This window comes from Oncorhynchus nerka, linkage group LG23, assembly GCF_034236695.1.
Source record: "Oncorhynchus nerka isolate Pitt River linkage group LG23, Oner_Uvic_2.0, whole genome shotgun sequence".
In the NCBI taxonomy this organism is placed as follows: domain Eukaryota; kingdom Metazoa; phylum Chordata; class Actinopteri; order Salmoniformes; family Salmonidae; genus Oncorhynchus; species Oncorhynchus nerka.
This window is the reverse complement of record NC_088418.1, coordinates 15,409,689-15,430,041: the sequence shown is the minus strand read 5'-3', so window position 1 is coordinate 15,430,041 and position 20,353 is coordinate 15,409,689. Positions and strand designations below refer to the sequence as shown.

The 20,353-nt window shown below is 43.5% G+C and overlaps 1 protein-coding gene across 1 annotated transcript in view; it reads left to right on the top strand.

The window, feature by feature from the left end:
• The first annotated feature begins 9,696 nt into the window (after positions 1-9,696).
• Positions 9,697-20,353, top strand: part of LOC115107183 (melanopsin-A-like) — a 44,255-nt gene continuing 33,598 nt past the window's right edge. The window contains exon 1 of the mRNA XM_065007897.1: positions 9,697-10,124. Within this exon, the coding sequence (XP_064863969.1) occupies positions 10,002-10,124 (123 nt within the window). The 5' untranslated portion in view covers positions 9,697-10,001. The remainder of the gene's footprint in view (positions 10,125-20,353) is intronic.

Below are 20,353 nucleotides of genomic sequence, written 5' to 3'. Positions count from 1 at the left end.
AGCATTGAACAGACCTGAGCGCGGGAGCTTTTTGTTTTAGTTTCTGTCTGTAGGCAGGAAGCAACAAAATGGAGTCGTGGTCAGCTTTTCCGAACGGAGGGCGGGGGAGGGCCTTATATGCGTCTCGGAAGTTAGAATAGGAATGATCCAAGGTTTTACCAGCCCTGGTTGCGCAATCGATATGCTGATACAATTTAGGGAGTCTTGTTTTCAGATTAGCCTTGTTAAAATCCCCAGCTACAATGAATGCAGCCTCAGGATATGTGGTTTCCAGTTTGCAAAGAGTCAAATAAAGTTCGTTCAGGGCCATCGATGTGTCTGCTTGGGGGAATATATACGGCTGTGATTATAATCGAAGAGAATTCCCTTGGTAGATAATGCGGACGACATTTGATTGTGAGGAATTCTAAGTCAGGTGAACAGAAGGACTTGAGTTCCTGTGTGTTGTTGTGGTCACACCATGTCTCGTTAATCATAAGGCATATCCCCCCCCCCGCCCCTCTTCTTACCAGAAAGATGTTTGTTTCTGTCGGCGCGATGCGTGAAGAAACCAGCTGGCTGCACCAATTGATCTTACATTTACATTTACATTTAAGTCATTTAGCAGACGCTCTTATCCAGAGCGACTTATCTTGGCCTCATAAGACAGTTTCTTCTTCTTTTTGTTGAGTTTGGTCACATAATTTCTCAATTTGCAGTAAGTCAGCCAGTCAGATGTGCAGCCAGACTTATTAGCCACTCCTTTTCCCCCCATCTCTTTCAACCATACAGTTTTTAAATTCCTCATCAATCCATGGAGCCTTAACTGTTTTACCAGTCCGTTTCTTAACAGGTGCATGTTTATCAATAATTGGAAGAAGCAATTTCACAAATGCATCAAGTGCAGCGTCTGGATACTCCTTATTAATCAGACCAACAAATATTGTTATTATCATCCACATCATTTTTTATAATCTCTTCTACACTATTTTAGGACTGGCTTTTGGAACTTTTGCTTTCCTGGATATAGCCACTATATTGTGATTACTGCATCCAATGAATACGGCCACACCGGTTTTAGAATAAAAAGTATTAGTAAAAATGTGATCGATACATGTGCATGATCTTGTTTCCATAGTGTTTCTAAACACCCTGGTAGGTTAATAATGCTAACGCTAGTTAGCCCTGCTATGTTTAGCCTGGTTTATCTGTTCATGCATTTTATTGTTAACTTTGCACTGATAGCTGGGGTCATTCATTGTAAATTGTAATATAAAGCTTTGAGTAGCATATGTAATTACACTACTATAGTGGGTATTCTGGGATGTGTTGGACAAATTAGCCATTTGGTGATTTTTACATACCAGGTATGTCAATTGTACTGTTCTTTTTGAATAGCTGTAGTTATGTATTGGTTTAATGGAATGAATATGGAATGGGGGAAAAAAACAAACATTTTTTAAACTATTTATTTTTGTATGGATATTGAGAATGAATTATACTGTTGACCCTGATAGTTGACCCTGTTGCAACTTTTAAATGTGTTTTATTAAATTCAACTGAGAGAAGACCAAAACCAATTTCTCTGTCCCATTATTTTTCCTGTTTTACAGGGACACTATCTGTTTTCTTGGTCTTATGCCAAGAGGCCTGTAACACAAGCTGGCAACATGCATCCAACGTCATCAGGTTTTCTGCTTGATTATGAGCTAGTTAGCTAGCTAACGTTAGCTAGTAGGGATCAAACATGTCTTCAGGTGCAACGTTAGCTGTGCAAATCTTCCTCTCACATTACACATTAAGGAGAGGCTAGTTTAGCTAGTTACATCACAGTATCATAGCCTAGTATCATAGCGGCATACCCTATAAAATAACGCCGTGTAACTAGCCAGCTGACCTAGCTATCTATAAACAAAATGTATCGACTTACCAACAACACAGCAGTCTCAGGTTTGATGGTTGACAGACCAAGTAGAAGCTAGTCGGATGTAATCCATTCCTGGCCATCTGGCAATATTGTCCTATTTACCGAGTGAAATGTACATGCGTTGCACCCTTATGCAGACTTGACAACAAAGGTTCACATGGCAGCTGGCGGCGGGTTTTGTTTCTATGATAGCCCAAATCACAGGGAGTTGGCCTATGTGTTGTCAACGTGTTGTCTCTGTGCAATTGGGCATCATTGGCAAAAGTGGAAATGGAAGTAATCCATACGCAACTCTCCAGTAAGCTGTGACGAACTCACTTACAAAAATCTGGTTTTGGACGAGACTGACTTTATGATTAAAATGAAACTATTTACACTTTAGACAATTTTAACACTAGAATGAATGTTGTGACTCATATCGGTGCCACATAGACTGTTTGAAACCAGAGAAGTTGGTTCTAATGGGCAGTTGACCTTTAACACATAAGCGCTAACACAGCTGATTCAGATATAATCAATCACAATCTATCATGATCCTTGTTCTGGGCCTTGATTACCTGAATCAGGTGTTGGAACTAAAAACCTGCACAGTCAGAGTTGGAGACCTACATTATGACCTAGTCACTGTAATATGTATTCTATGGGTTCTGTTTCTATGGTAGCCCAACTCCCAGAGTGGGTTCCCCATGGATGTCAGAGATCAGAGGGGCCATTGCTTTTGTTGGTATTTATTTATTTTTTGCTTTATTTGTATTTACATATTTAGAATTGTTGTATTTATTCCTTATGTATGTTTTGGTTTACATATTAATTCACCAATTGTGGTATTGTGTTGTGTGACAAAACTGCACAATTTACTGTGGCCTTTTATTGTCCCCAGCACAAGGTGCACCTGTGCAATGATCATGCTGTTTAATCAGCTTCTTGATATGCCACACCTGTCAGGTGGATAGATTATCTTGGCAACGGTGAAATGCTCACTAACAGGGATATAAACAAATTTGTGCACAAAATATGAGGGAAAAAAGCTTTTTGTGCATATGGAAAATTTCTGGGATATTATATTTCAGCTCATGAAACATGGGACCAACAGTTTACATGTTGCGTTTATATTTTTGTTCAGTATAGTATACTGTAACCCCCTTTAAACGAGAAAAGATCATTAAAGAACCTTTCATTCTGACTGTCTGCCTCCTGCCTATGTCTGTAACCTGGTCGGAGAGCATTTCATAGGATTTGGTATGTAAATATGACCCTCTATTTCACATATGTCAGAGTCAAGGCCCGCGGGCCACATCCGGCCCGCAAGAAGGTTTTTTACGGCCCCTGGGATGATCTTGATTTATTATTAGAACCGGCCCGCAGCAAGCCGGCAGCCCGCAGATCTTTTACACGCACCAATACTACATTTCCCACAATGCAAAGGTGACGCACCGAGCAGTAGGCTGCTTCATTTCAATATTTATTGGCACAGCAGTCGTCAGCATCACAGTAAAATTAACTTTCAGATACCCATCAAAAATGGCAAAACGGAAGGTGGATACTGAGAACCGGGGGTTTCAAACAAGGTGGGAGTCGGAGTATATGTTCACGAAGGTAGCTGGAAAACCTGTGTGTCTTCTGTGTGGAGAAAGTGTGGCGGTACTGAAAGAGTATAATCTGAGACGACATTATGAAACGAAACACGCGGACAAAAACAAGAATATGGACATGGAACAAAGGCTACAAAAGGCAGAGGAATTAAAACGAGGCCTCAAATCTCGACAGGCTCTGTTCAAAAAAGCCAAATCACAAGGCCAGGCTGCTGTAAAGGCCAGTTTTATTTTGGCAGAAGAGATCGCTAAATCAGCCCGGCCATTTACGGAGGGGGATTTCATCAAAAACTGCATGATTAAAGTTTGTGACGAAGTTTGCCCAGAAAAAGGCAACTCTTTTTAAATGTGAGTCTGAGCAGAAACACCATTGCCGAGAGAGTAGACCAGTTGTCCATCAATCTAAAAGAGCAGCTTGTGAAAAAGGGAAAAGATTTTATTGCATATTCCTTGGCTGTGGATGAGAGCACCGACATTTCTGACATTGCCCAGTTGTCAATTTTCATCCGCGGAGTGGACTCCAACCTAAGCGTGACAGAGGAGTTTTTGGCTTTACGTCCTATGCATGGCACAACTACGGGGCATGATTTGTATGAAGAGGTGTCAAGATGTGTAAATGAGATGGAGCTGCCTTGGGAAAAACTCGTGGGTTTGACAACCGACGGAGCACCTGCGATGTGTGGACACAGGAGCGGACTGGTGGCGAAGATACGGGAAAAGATGCAAGAGGAAAACGCGACAGGTGAGCTGACAGCTTATCATTGTATCATACACCAGGAAGCGTTGTGCGGTAAAGCCTTGAAAATGGAGCATGTAATGAGCATCATCACGCGCACAGTTAACTTTATCAGAGCCAAAGGTTTGAATCACCGCCAGTTCAAGGCATTTCTGACGGAGTTAGAAACGGAGCATGGTGATTTGCCTTATCACACAGAGGTGCGATGGCTAAGCCAGGGAAAGGTGCTTCAAAGATGTTTCGAGCTTCGTGAGGAGATTTGTCTGTTCTTGGACAGCAAAGGGAAAGACACAACACAACTCCGAGACGAAATGTTTCTGTGTGAAATGGCTTTTCTGTGTGACATTACGAGTCATCTGAATGCAATAAACTTGCAGCTGCAGGGTCGGGATCGTGTCATCTCTGATATGTACAGTACAGTGAAGGCATTTAAAACCAAACTGACTCTGTGGGAGACGCAGATGCGGAAAGAAAATTTGAGCCACTTTCCCAGCTGCCAGACCATGAAAGAGAAGCTCTCTACCAGTGCGTTCCCGAGCACACAGTTGGCTGATAAAATAGGTATGCTTGCCGCTGACTTTCGACGCCGATTTGCTGACTTTGAAGCACAAAAAGCAGGTTGGAACTGCTCGGTAACCCATTTGCTGTTGACGTGGAAAGCTCACCACCAAACCTCCAAATGGAGTTGATTGACCTCCAATGCAATGATGCACTGAGGGCAAAATATGCGGCAGTGGGTGCTGCGGAGTTCGCCCGTTTCCTCCCGGCACAATGCCCCAGCTGCGCATCCAGGCTGCTCAAACGTTGTCTATGTTTGGCAGCACATACCTGTGTGAACAACTGTTTTCTTTGATGAACCTGAACAAAACATCACACAGAAGTCGACTTACTGCTGAACACCTCCACTCAATTCTGAGGATTTCTTCAGCTCAGAGCCTTACCCCGAACATTGATGAACTTGTGGAAAAGATGGGACACCACCAAGTATCACCTCAACCTCAAACAAGTGAACATTACTGTGCAATCACATATTTAGAGTTTTTACTCAGTTCAAGTTTAAAAGTTAAAATTTAATATTTGTTTTCACTGCATGTTACTTCTCCTTAAACAAAGTGTTGTTTTTGATTAATAGATTTTTGCACTTTATTTTTTTGTATTTCAATCCAATTATATTTTAAAAATATTTCAGTTGAGTGGATGATAGAAAATTGCTATTATTGTTTTTTCTTTGAAGTAAATTTAGCCCACTTTTGCTAAAATAGAAAATATAGTCTACTGATGGTGCCTTGAATACCGGTTTCTTTCATTTAATGTTCATGTTATGGGGATATTTATATAAAGGAAATTTGTCTTTTGTGTCTGTTGAAAATTAAAGATTACTGACAGAGCCATAAGAAAATATTGCTTTATTTATCTGATCATATTGTAATATATTTGTTAGGTTTTCAGTAGGTTCAATTAGGTTCACTAGACTATATGCGTCATTTAAAAATTTTTCAATGAACATTCGAACAGTCCGGCCCTCGTCTTGTAGCTGATTTTTTTATTTGGCCCTCCGTCCATTTGACTTTGACACCCCTGCTCTATTTAGTATGATAAATTACATTACATTAGGTTACATTATGAATGGAATAGTGGTCGCACAATATCATCTGAATTACAGGATGTGTAGTATTATATGTCTTACCTGGTCGCATAATAGAATTCAAATTGGATGTGATAAGGGCTAGGCGTCCCGTCAGCAGGATACCTGTTGACAACTTCCGGTGAAATTGGAGGGCGCGCAATTCAAACAAATAATAAAGATTATGATTATTTAAACATCTAGGTACATACAAGTGTCTTATATCTGTTAAAAGCTTAAATTCTTGTTAATCTAACTGCATTGTCTGATTTACAATAGGATTTACAGTGAAAGCATACCATGCGATTGTTTGAGGACGGCGCCCCTCATCAAAATATTTTTCAACCAGCACAGGCTTCGTAAAATCACAAATAGCGATTAAATATTCACTTACTTTTTGCAAATCTTCCTCTTATTTGTAATCCCAAGGGTCACAGCTACAACATGCATGGTCGTTTTGTTAGATAACATCCTTATTTATATCCCAAAAAGTCAGTTTAGTTGGCGCCATCGATTTGAGTAATCCACTCGTTCAACATGCAGAGAAAGGATTCCAAAAAGCTACCGCTAAACTTCGTTAAAACAAGTCAAAATATATTTCTATGTAATCCTCAGACACTCTAAAATGTAATTAAACTATAATATTTCATACGGAAAGAAGTATGTTCAATAGAAAAGCTCAATTAGCAATTACGCGTCCTCTTCGTCGCTCGCACACAGACTGATTTCCAACTCTGACTCCCTGTACCAAAACTAAAAATTATTCCTTGTTTGGGAAGGAACAAGCCTGAAATCTTGAACAAAGACTGTTGACATCTAGTGGAAGCCATATGAATTGCAATCTGGGAGCTGGACATGCATAGGACCCATAGCTTTCCATTGAAAGAGCATGGGCTCTCAAAAAAAAATTATGGTTGGTTTTTCTTTGGATTTTCTCCTACCATATCAATTGTGTTATAGTCTCATATAATATTTTAACATTTCTACAAACTTCAAAGTGTTTTCTATCCAATGGTATCAATTATATGCATATCCTGGCTTCTGGGCCTGAGTAACAGGCAGTTTACTTTGGGCACGTCAGTCAGATAGGAAGTGGAGAAAAATAGACCCTAGCCTGAAGAAAGTGTATCATACATCTTGGAGGATGTATAGTATTGTACGTTATACATCTTTCTCTGAGACCAGGTAGCTTGTTGCATAGCAACAACAAAGGAGAATTTGGAGAGAACATTGGTGGTCAGGAGAAATAATGACAAAGGTTAGAAAAATGTCCGTAGCAGGTTATGCAAATTGGGTTACGGTTAGAATTTTTGGGAAGGGTTAGCTAAAATGCTAATTGTCAACTCCAGGTGATGCATCTCAGTGTGTGTGTTCATTCATCTGTGAATGTCTGAGATGTGACTAGTCTTCTGAGTAAATATGCCTATATATCAGTCTCAGTTATTTTTATCTTCCAGGAAGTTCTGTAGGTCAATCAGTCTCATGACAGAGGGTTCAGGGTAATGTTTATCAGCTGCTTAGCGCTGACCGCAGTCCATTGTGTGTGTGTGTGTGTGTGTGTGTGTGTTTGTGTGTGTGTGTGTGTGTGTGTGCGTGCGTGCGTGCGTGCGTGCGTGTGCGTGTGTGTGTGTGTGCGTGTGTGCGTGTGTGTGTGTGTGTGTGAAATGTGCTGTATACTGTAAGAGGATCAGGTCTGGGTCCGGGGGTCTGACAAAACAACAGAGCCATTAACAACAACACTAATCTATCTACCAACTACAACACGCCTGCGTTACCGATTGCTGTAGTCTCTGTTATACATACCGTACACTCGCTCACTCACACACAGAGCACACACACACACACACACACACACACACACACACACACACACACACACACACAGCACACATACTGGAGAAAGGTTCAGACAACGGGAACACGTACACATCCATACATCATACAATATAAAAGTGTGCTGGTAGATACCCACAGACTTCCAGTTATTGTGTTAAAGCTAGTTAGCGCTCACGAAACTACCTCCAACTTTCTTCATACTGAACACAGAGACATGGTATCAACACGTTCATCTGTCTCCGGGGAAGTAGATGAAGGGCTTCATTGGCAAAATCCTGAAGTATCTCTTTAAGGAGGTTTACACAAGCGTTTGAGTTCCATATGCTAATGTCTGGATTTGTAAATAATACGCATCCTAACATTGTATCTCAATGTCGGCATATGTTAATAATTATGTGAAATTTAGATTAGAATATGTAATGTGCAGAAATATACAAGGGAAATTATAATTTGCAGTGTACAAATTTAACATGATGAACAGGAATTATGTTTCCTCTCACTGGTGGCCAAAAATAACTAATTGATAGCTACGCCCCTAATAGGCCACGCTTCCTGAATATAACATATGGATTAAATAATAAAAAACGCAGTTGCTGGGTCAACCCAACTTGATGGTTAAAAAAACTACTGATTGTTAAATTAACAACAACTGATAGTGAAATTAACCCATGTTTGGCTCATCCAAAAGCCTGGCTCGGTCAAAATAACCCGGCCTGTGTTCAGTCCACTGTTTAGTCAGCACTGGGTTACCAATTCATCCAAATTGGGTTGTTTTTAGCCCATCATTTTTTAGAGTGTAGGGTCTGTGGTTTGCTTGTGTTTTCTACAGACTCCCTACAGAGACAGAGGGAGGGAGGAGAGGGGTGGAGGAGGGAGACTAGTATTATTTATAATTGTGATTACTATTCCTTTCCCTCACAATTACTCTAGTTTAATTTAACTGACAGAGACAGCGGGGGGAGATTAAATTAATCACCACATTCTGTATCAGTGAATCACAAAACACCTCCTAGCCCATACCAACTCGCTCAGGGGGCCCTCTGTTGTCACCTGTTGCTGACCAAAATCAGAGTCAGAGAGTAACGATTCGGGACACACTGGTGGTTTGAATGATGTAATTCAAGTTTCACTTCTAAATAGGAATAAAACGTCATGAAATTCAAATGAACAAATCCCCCCTGTCGTTTTACAATATATACACCTCAGTAACAATCACCACCTTCCGGAGACACCTGAAACCCCACCTCTTTAAGGAATACCTAGGATAGGATAGAGTAATCCTTCCCCCCCCCCTTAAAAGATTTAGATGCACTATTGTAAAGTGGCAGTTCCACTGGATGTCATAAGGTGAACGCACCAATTTGTAAGTCGCTCTGGATAAGAGCGTCTGCTAAATGACTTAAATGTAATGTAAATGTAACAGTTTAACATTTCATTTGGGAGGTATTTCATATTTTACATAAATCAAGTCTCAAAATCTGACATAAACAAATACATGTGGCATATAATTAGGGATGCTTAAATTGTGCTAACTCAAAAATGACCTCAAAAATAACATAATGCCTTATGGCAGGGTTACCCAACTCGGGGCCCAGGGGTGGTCTCATTTGGCCCCAAGTTTTCTGAGCAAAAAAATGTAATACAATTTATTTGTATTTTTTATTGTTGGACATAAAATACTGTAAAAACACGAGGAAATCAGCTCCAAGTGATTTTAATTTAATAAATATGTTCCCAAGTATTCCCACACGTAATCGAGAGACACATGATAATATACAAATGTAAGCAAGGTTTGAAATTATTATGTTTTAGTCAAATATTATATGTGTTTGGGCTTCTAGCGGTCAATTTGCATTCTACAAATTATTTGTAATTTTGGATCCGGCCCCCCACCATCCACGCAAAAAAAAAATCGTCCCTCAGCTGAATCTCAGCTGAATCTAGTTAATTGCCTTATGGGATTCCACTTCGCAGTTGGCTAGATAGAAGTGGCCATCGGAGGGTCTAGTCCTGACTCCCTACATCATTTTCACATTTTCACAGCTTTGGGACACTTCTTCACATGGCGGAGGCGCACGTGAACGTGTAAACAGAGAGGGGGAGAGGGTGAAAGAGAGTGAGAGAGCGTTAGTGAGTGAGTGTGAGTGCTTTCTCACTCCCTGATCTCAGTCTGTTCTGTGTGTATGGGAGGCAGGGTCGTGATGGTGTGGCTAGAGGACTGAAGCAGAGCACTCTACTACTAACGGGGTTTCCCTCCTCCCTTTCTGTCTCTATCTCTCTAGATTTTGACTGACACACTTGGCAAGAATGAGCTCGCGCTCGCCAGTCAAGGCGGACAGCATCCCCACGCAAGACCCGTCTCTCACGCCTTGGAACATCAGCTCTGTAAGCGCGCATCGCCTGATGGAGCTTCCGCCCGCGTCCACCTCAGTAAGTTAACGGCAGACACTACTTTGGCTGGATAACTGTTCAGTGATTTATTTCATCTAAGTTCTTCATCGTTTCTTTGGTTATTCCCTTTTAGGAGACCTGTCACTTGCCTAGCCCACATACATAAAATCCACGGGAGCCAAAATAGAGGGGTTGATGCGGGATGCCCCGTTCTCTGCGTGCACCGCTTTCCCGCTTGTATGTGGTGCGTTACAGTGTGTCCCATAGGCAGCTCTGGAGATTGGCTAATTTATCGTTTTTTTGTTCATCTTCTATTTGTTTCTTTTTCACGGGTGATGGTTATATTTGGAACTATCGTGATTTAAATAATAATTTGAGACATTCAATGGTTCTTAGCAGTTCTTAAAGAGATGTATTTTCTATTTTAGTGATAATTCAAATGTTGGGTCGGGGTGGGTCAGTCGAATATTTAGGGGGGAGGTGGTGCTCGGCTCTTTTTGTGAGAGTGTTATTCCAGTTGATCTAATCGGATGTGTTATGCCATTACATGATAAATGTGACAATGGCCAGTTGTGGTGTCTTGTAAATACCTCAGGTATAGCCTTATGCCAATGAAAAACGTTATAATAACGCCTAAGTAACGTTAACAATAGATTATGGCTAACCAGAATACCCCCCCTCAAAAACCTGTATTGTTCCTCAAAAGGATCTACAAAGAACCTTTGAGATTAATAGCACGTGTTTTTTTAACATAATCATTCAAGTGATTCAATCAACTAGATAAATACTTTTATTTTAGTTAAATGTATTGGCTTACCAAATAACATGCAGACAATTCATGACATTTATGCAAGTAGCCTATGTTTTGTTTTGTGAATGGCTCCAGCTTGACCCACATCTGGCAATCTTCATTCAGCTGTGCACCTGAATGAATGAACACCAGAGAGAGAGAGAGAGAGAGAGAGAGAGAGAGAGAGAGAGAAGTGATGCCAGGAATCAGAGCCTAGGAATTATCCACGAGCGCCCCATAGGCCAATATACGCTCAACAAAATGCTGGGTAAATAGTGGACAGAACACACACTGGGTTATTTTCAACTTTTTTAAACTAGGCAAGTCAGTTAAGAACAAATTATTATTTACAATGACAGCGTACCAAGGAACAGCTGCCTTGTTCAGGGGCAGAATGACAGATTTTTACCTTGTCAACTCGGGGATTCAATCCAGCAACCTTTCGGTTACTGGCCCAACGCTCTAACCACTAAGCTACCTGCCACCCCCTTAGTTGGGTTACTGATCCACCGGGTCAGATCAGAAGACCGGCGGCGGTGTGGCTTAGTATAGGTTTGGCTTTTAGATCGTAATTCCGGTTCACCTGTTCTGTTGTATTGGCAACACATGTTAAGATTGAGAAGAGACACTTTTGTAGCTTAATGAGGATTACTCAAATTAAGTTTCTCAATGACCAATCTGTGTTTTACAAATGATGCACATACACTACCGTTCAAAAGTTTGGGTTCACTTAGAAATGTCCTTGTTTTTGAAAGAAAAGCACTTTTTTGTCCTTCAAATAACATCAAGTTGATCAGATACAGTGTAGACATTGTTAATGTTGTAAATGACAACTGGCATCTTCATTAAAAATAGTACGCGCAAAATAGCAGTCTCAACGTCAACAGTGAAGAGGCGACTCCGGGATGCTGGCCTTCTAGGCAGAGTTCCTCTGTCCAGTCTCAACGTCAACAGTGAAGAGGCGACTCCGGGATGCTGGCCTTCTAGGCAGAGTTCCTCTGTCCAGTCTCAACGTCAACAGTGAAGAGGCGACTCCGGGATGCTGGCCTTCTAGGCAGAGTTCCTCTGTCCAGTCTCAACGTCAACAGTGAAGAGGCGACTCCGGGATGCTGGCCTTCTAGGCAGAGTTCCTCTGTCCAGTCTCAACGTCAACAGTGAAGCGGCGACTCCGGGATGCTGGCCTTCTAGGCAGAGTTCCTCTGTCCAGTCTCAACGTCAACAGTGAAGAGGCGACTCCGGGATGCTGGTCCTTCTAGGCAGAGTTCCTCTGTCCAGTCTCAACGTCAACAGTGAAGAGGCGACTCCGGGATGCTGGCCTTCTAGGCAGAGTTCCTCTGTCCAGTCTCAACATCAACAGTGAAGAGGCGACTCCGGGATGCTGGTCCTTCTAGGCAGAGTTCCTCTGTCCAGTCTCAACGTCAACAGTGAAGAGGTGACTCCGGGATGCTGGTCCTTCTAGGCAGAGTTCCTCTGTCCAGTCTCAACGTCAACAGTGAAGAGGCGACTCCGGGATGCTGGTCCTTCTAGGCAGAGTTCCTCTGTCCAGTCTCAACGTCAGTGAAGAGGCGACTCCGGGATGCTGGTCCTTCTAGGCAGAGTTCCTCTGTCCAGTCTCAACATCAACAGTGAAGAGGCGACTCCGGGATGCTGGTCCTTCTAGGCAGAGTTCCTCTGTCCAGTCTCAACGTCAGTGAAGAGGCGACTCCGGGATGCTGGCCTTCTAGGCAGAGTTCCTCTGTCCAGTGTCTGTGTTCTTTAACCCATCTTAATCTTTTCTTTTTTTTGGCCAGTCTGAGGTATGTTTTTTTCTTTGCAACTCTGCCTAGAAGGCCAGCCTCCCTGAGTCGCCTCTTCACTGTTGACGTTAATAAGACTGGTGTTTTGTGGGTACTATTTAATGAAGCTGCCAGTTGAGGACTTGTGAGGCGTTTGTTTCTCAAACTAGACACTCTAATGTACTTGTAATCTTGCTCAGTTGTGCACCGGGGCCTCCCACTCCTCTTTCTATTCTGGTTAGGGCCAGTTTGCGCTGTTCTGTGAAGGGAGTAGTACACAGCGTTGTACGAGATCTTCAGTTTCTTGGCAATTTCTCGCATGGAATAGCCTTAATTTCTCAGAACAAGAATAGACTGATGAGTTTTGGAAGAAAGTGCTTCGATTTTGGCAATTTTGAGCCTTAAATCAAGCTCACAAATTCTGATGCTCCAGATCCTCAACTAGTCTAAAGAAGGACAGTTTTATTGCTTCTTTAATCAGAACAACAGTTTTCAGCTGTGCTAACATAATTGCAAAAGGGTTTTCTAATGATCAATTAGCCTTTTAAAATTATAAACTTGGATTAGCTAACACAACGTGCCATTGGAACACAGGACTGATGGTTGCTGATAATGGGCCTCTGTACGCCGATGTAGATATTCCTCAAAATAATCAGCCATTTCCAGCTACAATAGTCATTTACAACATTAACAATGTCTACACTCTATTTCTGATCAATTTGATGTTATTTTAATGGACAAAAAATGTGCTTTTCTTTCAAAAATAAGGACATTTCTAAGTGACCACAAACTTTTGAACGGTAATGTATAATCAATAATGAACCAAATTAATTATATTATATGCTACTTAATGTAGAGAGGTGGTGCTTTCCCTGTACAGTCTGGTCCACTATTGACAGTGTGTGTGTGCCTATGTGCGAAACCTGTGTTTGTACCCAAAAACAAACAGCAAAATGACCTTGACAAAATCTATTAATCAACATCTCATGGAACGGTGGGGACTGTGAGGGGACACGCATACAACACACACTCGCACACTCTAACACAAACATTATCTTTTAGTGGTATTGTTTGAATGCCGTTGTGTTCTGAATTTCTGTGACTGCCTTTGTCTATCAGTGTGTCAGTGTTTTGTGGAGAGTAGTTACTGCTTCTGCAAAAGCTAATGGAAATCCTGATAAACCAAATAAAATGAAAAGGCCTGTGGCTGAGTTCTTTATTGATGTACTGTAATACAATACAAGAACACTCATCTATCTACCAACTTCTACATAGTTAGTATGGACATATAAACAGTCAGGGTTATGGGTTAATCCGGGTAGGCAGTCAGGGTTATGGGTTAATCCGGGTAGGCAGTCAGGGTTATGGGTTAATCCGGGTAGGCAGTCAGGGTTATGGGTTAATCCGGGTAGGCAGTCAGGGTTATGGGTTAATCCGGGTAGGCAGTCAGGGTTATGGGTTAATCCGGGTAATGCAGTCAGGGTTATGGGTTAATCCGGGTAGGCAGTCAGGGTTATGGGTTAATCCGGGTAGGCAGTCAGGGTTTAAAACATGTTGTTTTTCATCAAATAAAATCAAATCAAATTGTATTGGTCACATACACATGGTTGTACGAGTGTAGCGAAATGCTTGTGCTTCTAGTTCTGACAGTAATCTAACAATTTCACAACGACTACCTTATACACACAAATGTAAAAGGATGAATAAATATGTACATATAAATATATGGATGAGCGATGGCCGTGCGGGATAGGCAAGATGCAGTAAATGGTATAGAGTACAGGATATACATATGAGATGAATAATGTATGATATGTAAACATTATTAAAGTGGCTAGAGATCAAATCAAATCAAATCAAATCAAATTTTATTTGTCACATACACATGGTTAGCAGATGTTAATGCGAGTGTAGCGAAATGCTTGTGCTTCTAGTTCCGACAATGCAGTGATAACCAACAAGTAATCTAACTAACAATTCCAAAACTACTGTCTTATACACAGTGTAAGGGGATAAGGAATATGTACATAAGGATATATGAATGAGTGATGGTACAGAGCAGCATACAGTAGATGGTATCGAGTACAGTATATACATATGAGATGAGTATGTAGACAAAGTAAACAAAGTGGCATAGTTAAAGTGGCTAGTGACATAAGAATGCAGTCGATGATCTAGAGTACAGTATATACATATGCATATGAGATGAATAATGTAGGGTAAGTAACATTATATAAGGTAGCATTGTTTAAAGTGGCTAGTGATATATTTACATCATTTCCCATCAATTCCCATTATTAAAGTGGCTGGAGTTGGGTCAGTGTCAATGACAGTGTGTTGGCAGCAGCCACTCAATGTTAGTGGTGGCTGTTTAACAGTCTGATGGCCTTGAGATAGAAGCTGTTTTTCAGTCTCTCGGTCCCAGCTTTGATGCACCTGTACTGACCTCGCCTTCTGGATGATAGCGGGGTGAACAGGCAGTGGTTCGGGTGGTTGATGTCCTTGATGATCTTTATGGCCTTCCTGTAACATCGGGTGGTGTAGGTGTCCTGGAGGGCAGGTAGTTTGCCCCCGGTGATGCGTTGTGCAGACCTCACTACCCTCTGGAGAGCCTTACGGTTGAGGCGGAGCAGTTGCCGTACCAGGCGGTGATACAGCCCGCCAGGATGCTCTCGATTGTGCATCTGTAGAAGTTTGTGAGTGCTTTTGGTGACAAGCCGAATTTCTTCAGCCTCCTGAGGTTGAAGAGGCGCTGCTGCGCCTTCTTCACGACGCTGTCAGTGTGAGTGGACCAATTCAGTTTGTCTGTGATGTGTATGCCGAGGAACTTAAAACTTGCTACCCTCTCCACTACTGATCCATCGATGTGGATAGGGGGGTGTTCCCTCTGCTGTTTCCTGAAGTCCACAATCATCTCCTTAGTTTTGTTGACGTTGAGTGTGAGGTTATTTTCCTGACACCACACTCCGAGGGCCCTCACCTCCTCCCTGTAGGCCGTCTCGTCGTTGTTGGTAATCAAGCCTACCACTGTTGTGTCGTCCGCAAACTTGATGATTGAGTTGGAGGCGTGCATGGCCACGCAGTCGTGGGCGAACAGGGAGTACAGGAGAGGGCTCAGAACGCACCCTTGTGGGGCCCCCGTGTTGAGGATCAGCGGGGAGGAGATGTTGTTGCCTACCCTCACCACCTGGGGGCGGCCCGCCAGGGTCTCGAGCTTGATGACGAGCTTGGAGGGTACTATGGTGTTGAATGCCGAGCTGTAGTCGATGAACATCATTCTCACATAGGTATTCCTCTTGTCCAGGTGGGTTAGGGCAGTGTGCAGTGTGGTTGAGATTGCATCGTCTGTGGACCTATTTGGGCGGTAAGCAAATTGGAGTGGGTCTAGGGTGTCAGGTAGGGTGGAGGTGATATGGTCCTTGACTAGTCTCTCAAAGCACTTCATGATGACGGAAGTGAGTGCTACGGGGCGGTAGTCGTTTAGCTCAGTTACCTTAGCTTTCTTGGGAACAGGAACAATGGTGGCCCTCTTGAAGCATGTGGGAACAGCAGACTGGTATAGGGATTGATTGAATATGTCCGTAAACACACCGGCCAGCTGGTCTGCGCATGCTCTGAGGCGCGGCTGGGGATGCCGTCTGGGCCTGCAGCCTTGCGAGGGTTAACACGTTTAAATGTCTTACTCACCTCGGCTGCAGTGAAGGAGAGACCGCATGTTTTCGTTGCAGGCCGTGTCAGTGGCAATGTATTGTCCTCAAAGCGGGCAAAAAGTTATTTAGTCTGCCTGGGAGCAAGACATCCTGGTCCGTGACTGGGCTGGGTTTCTTCTTGTAGTCCGTGATTGACTGTAGACCCTGCCACATGCCTCTTGTGTCTGAGCCATTGAATTGAGATTCCACTTTGTCTCTGTACTGACGCTTAGCTTGTTTAATAGCCTTGCGGAGGGAATAGCTGCATTGTTTATATTCGGACATATTACCAGACACCTTGCCCTGATTAAAAGCAGTGGTTCGCGCTTTCAGTTTCACGCGAATGCTGCCATCAATCCACGGTTTCTGGTTTGGGAATGTTTTTATCGTTGCTATGGGAACGACATCTTCTTCGACGCACGTTCTAATGAACTCGCACACCGAATCAGCGTATTCGTCAATATTTCCATCTGACGCAATACGAAACATGTCCCAGTCCACGTGATGGAAGCAGTCTTGGAGTGTGGAGTCAGCTTGGTCTGACCAGCGTTGGACAGACCTCAGCGTGGGAGCCTCTTGTTTTAGTTTCTGCCTGTAGGCAGGGATCAGCAAAATGGAGTCGTGGTCAGCTTTTCCGAAAGGGGGCGGGGCAGGGCCTTATATGCGTCGCGGAAGTTAGAGTAACAATGATCCAAGGTTTTACCGCCCCTGGTTGCGCAATCGATATGCTGGTAAAATTTAGGGAGTCTTGTTTTCAGATTAGCTTTGTTAAAATCCCCAGCTACAATGAATGCAGCCTCCGGATAAATGGTTTCCAGTTTGCAAAGAGTTAAATAAAGTTCGTTCAGAGCCATCGATGTGTCTGCTTGGGGGATATATACGGCTGTGATTATAATCGAGGAGAATTCTCTTGGAAGATAATGCGGTCTACATTTGATTGTGAGGAATTCTAAATCAGGTGAACAGAAGGATTTGAGTTCCTGTATGTTTCCTTCATCACACCATGTCTCGTTAGTCATGAGGCATACGCCCCCGCCACTCTTCTTACCAGAAAGATGTTTGTTTCTGTCGGCGCGATGCGTGGAGAAACCCGTTGGCTGCACCGCGTCGGATAGCGTCTTCCCAGTAAGCCATGTTTCTGTGAAGCAGAGAACGTTGCAGTCTCTGATGTCCCTCTGGAATGCTACCCTTGCTTGGATTTCGTCAACCTTGTTGTCAAGAGACTGGACATTGGCAAGAAGAATGCTGGGGAGTGGTGCGCGATGTGCCCTTTTTCGGAGTCTGACCAGAACACCGCCTCGTTTCCCTCTTTTTCGGAGTCGTTTCCTTGGGTCGCTGCATGCGATCCATTCCGTTGTCCTGTTTGTAAGGCAGAACACCGGATCCGCGTCGCGGAAAACATATTCTTGGTCGTACTGATGGTGAGTTGGCGCTGATCTTATATTCAGTAGTTCTTCTCGACTGTATGTAATGAAACCTAAGATGACCTGGGGTACTAATGTAAGAAATAACACGTAAAAAAACAAAAAACTGCATAGTTTCCTAGGAACGCGAAGCGAGGCGGCCATCTCAGTCGGCGCCGGAAGTAAATTTGAGTCTGTATGTTGACAGAAGCCTCTCTATGTTATTGGTGGCTGTTTAACAGTCTGATGGCCTTGAGATAAAAGCTGTTTTTCAGTCTCTCGGTCCCAGCTTTGATGCACCTGTACTGACCTCGCCTTCTCAATGATAGCGGGGTGAACAGGCAGTGGCTCAGGTGGTTGTTGTCCATGATGATCTTTTTGGCCTTCCTGTGACATCGGGTGCTATATGTGTCCTGGAGGGCAGGTAGTTTGCCCCCGGTGATGCGTTGTTGCAGACCTCCCTACCCTCTGGAGAATCTTGCGGATGAGGGCGGTTCAGTTGTCGTACCAGGCGGTGATGCGTTGTTGCAGACCTCCCTACCCTCTGGAGAATCTTGCGGATGAGGGCGGTTCAGTTGTCGTACCAGGCGGTGATGCGTTGTTACAGACCTCCCTACCCTCTGGAGAATCTTGCGGATGAGGGCGGTTCAGTTGTCGTACCAGGCGGTGATGCGTTGTTGCTCTCGATTGTGCATCTGTAAAAGAGTGTTTTAGGTGACGAGCCAAATTTCTTCAGCCTCCTGAGGTTGGAGAGGCGCTGTTGCGCCTTCTTCACCACACTGTCTGTGTGGATGGACCATTTCAGTTTGTCCGTGATTTGTCCGCAGAGAAACTTAAAACTTTCCACCTTCTCCACTACTGTCCCGTCAATGTGGATGGGGGGATTCTCCCTCTGCTGTTTCCTAAAGTCCACGATCATCTCCTTTGTTTTGTTGATGTTGAGTGAGTGGTTATTTTCCTGACACCACACTGCGAGGGCCCTCACCTCCTCCCTGTAGGCCGTCTTGTTGCTGTTGGTAACCAAGCCTACCACTGTAGTGTCGTCTGCAAACTTGGTGATTGAGTTGGAAGCGTGCATGGCTACGCAGACATGGGTGAACAGGGAGTACAGGAGAGGGCTGAGAACGCACCCTTGTAGGGCCCCAGTGTTGAGGATTAGCGGGGTGGAGATGTTATTTCCTACCTTCAACACCTGGGGGCAGCCCGTCAGAAAGTCCAGGATCCAGTTGCACAGGGTGGGGTTGAGACCCAGGGTCGCGAGCTTAATGACGAGTTTGGAGAGTACTATGGTGTTAAATGCCGAGCTATAGTCAATGAACAGCATTCTTACGTAGGTATTACTCTTGTCCAGTTGGGCTAGGGCAGTGTGCAGTGTGATGGCGATTGCATCGTCAATGGACCTACTGGTGCGGGATGCACATTGAAGTGGGTCTAGGGTATCAGGTGGGGTGGAGGTGATATGATCCTTGACTAGTCTGTCAAAGCACTTCATGATGAAATAACTGATAGTCATTTAGTTCAGTTACCTTAGTTTTCTTTGGAACAAGAACAATGGTGGCCATCTTGATGTGGGGACAGCAGACTTGGAAAGGGATTGATTGAATATGTCCGTAAACACATCAGCCAGCTGGTCTGCATATGCTCTGAGGACGCGGCTAGGGATGCCATCTGGGCCGGCAGCCCTGCGAGGGTTAACACGTTTAAAGGTTTTACTCACGTTGACCATGGAGAAGGAGAGCCCACAGTCTTTGGTAGCGGGCCATGTCAATGGCACTGTATTGTCCTCAAAGCGAGCAAAGAAGTTGTTTAATTTGTCCGGGGGCAATACTTCGATGTCCGCGACGGGGCTGGTTTTCTTTTTGTAATCCGTGATTGACTGTAGACCCTGCCACATACGTCTCGTGTCTGAACCGTTGGATTGCAACTCTACTTTGTCTCTATACGATCGCTTTGCTTGTTTGATTGCCTTACGGAGGGAATAGCTGAACTGTTTGTATTCAGTCATGTTTCCAGTCGCCTTGCCATGATTAAATGCAGTGGTTCGCATTTTCAGTTTTGCGCGAATGCTGTCATCAATCCACGGTTTCTGGTTAGGAAAGGTTTTAATAGTCACAGTGGGTACGACATCTCCGATGCACTTGCTAATAAACTCGCTCACCAAGTCAGCGTATACATTAATGTTATTGTCTGAGGCTATCCGGAACATATCTCAGTCCATGTGATTGAAGCAATCTTGAAGCATGGAATCCCATTGGTCAGACCAGCTTCGGATAGACCTGAGCACGGGCGTTTCCTGTTTTAGTTTCTGTCTATAGCTGGGAGCAACAAAATGGTCAGATTTGCCGAAGGCAGTGCGGGGGAGGGCTTTGTATACATCGTAGAAGATAGAATACCAATGATCCAGAATGCTACCAGCTCGTGTCGCGCATTCGATATTCTGACAGAATTTAGGAAGTCTTGTTCTCAGGTTAGCTTTGTTTAGCTTTGTTTCAGCTACAATAAATGCAGCCTCAGGCTGTATGGTTTCCAGTTTTCATAGTTGTTTCGATGCGACGGGTGCAGATTGGGTTGTCAAGAAGTGTTGGTCTGTGATCCACTCCAAACTGTCAAT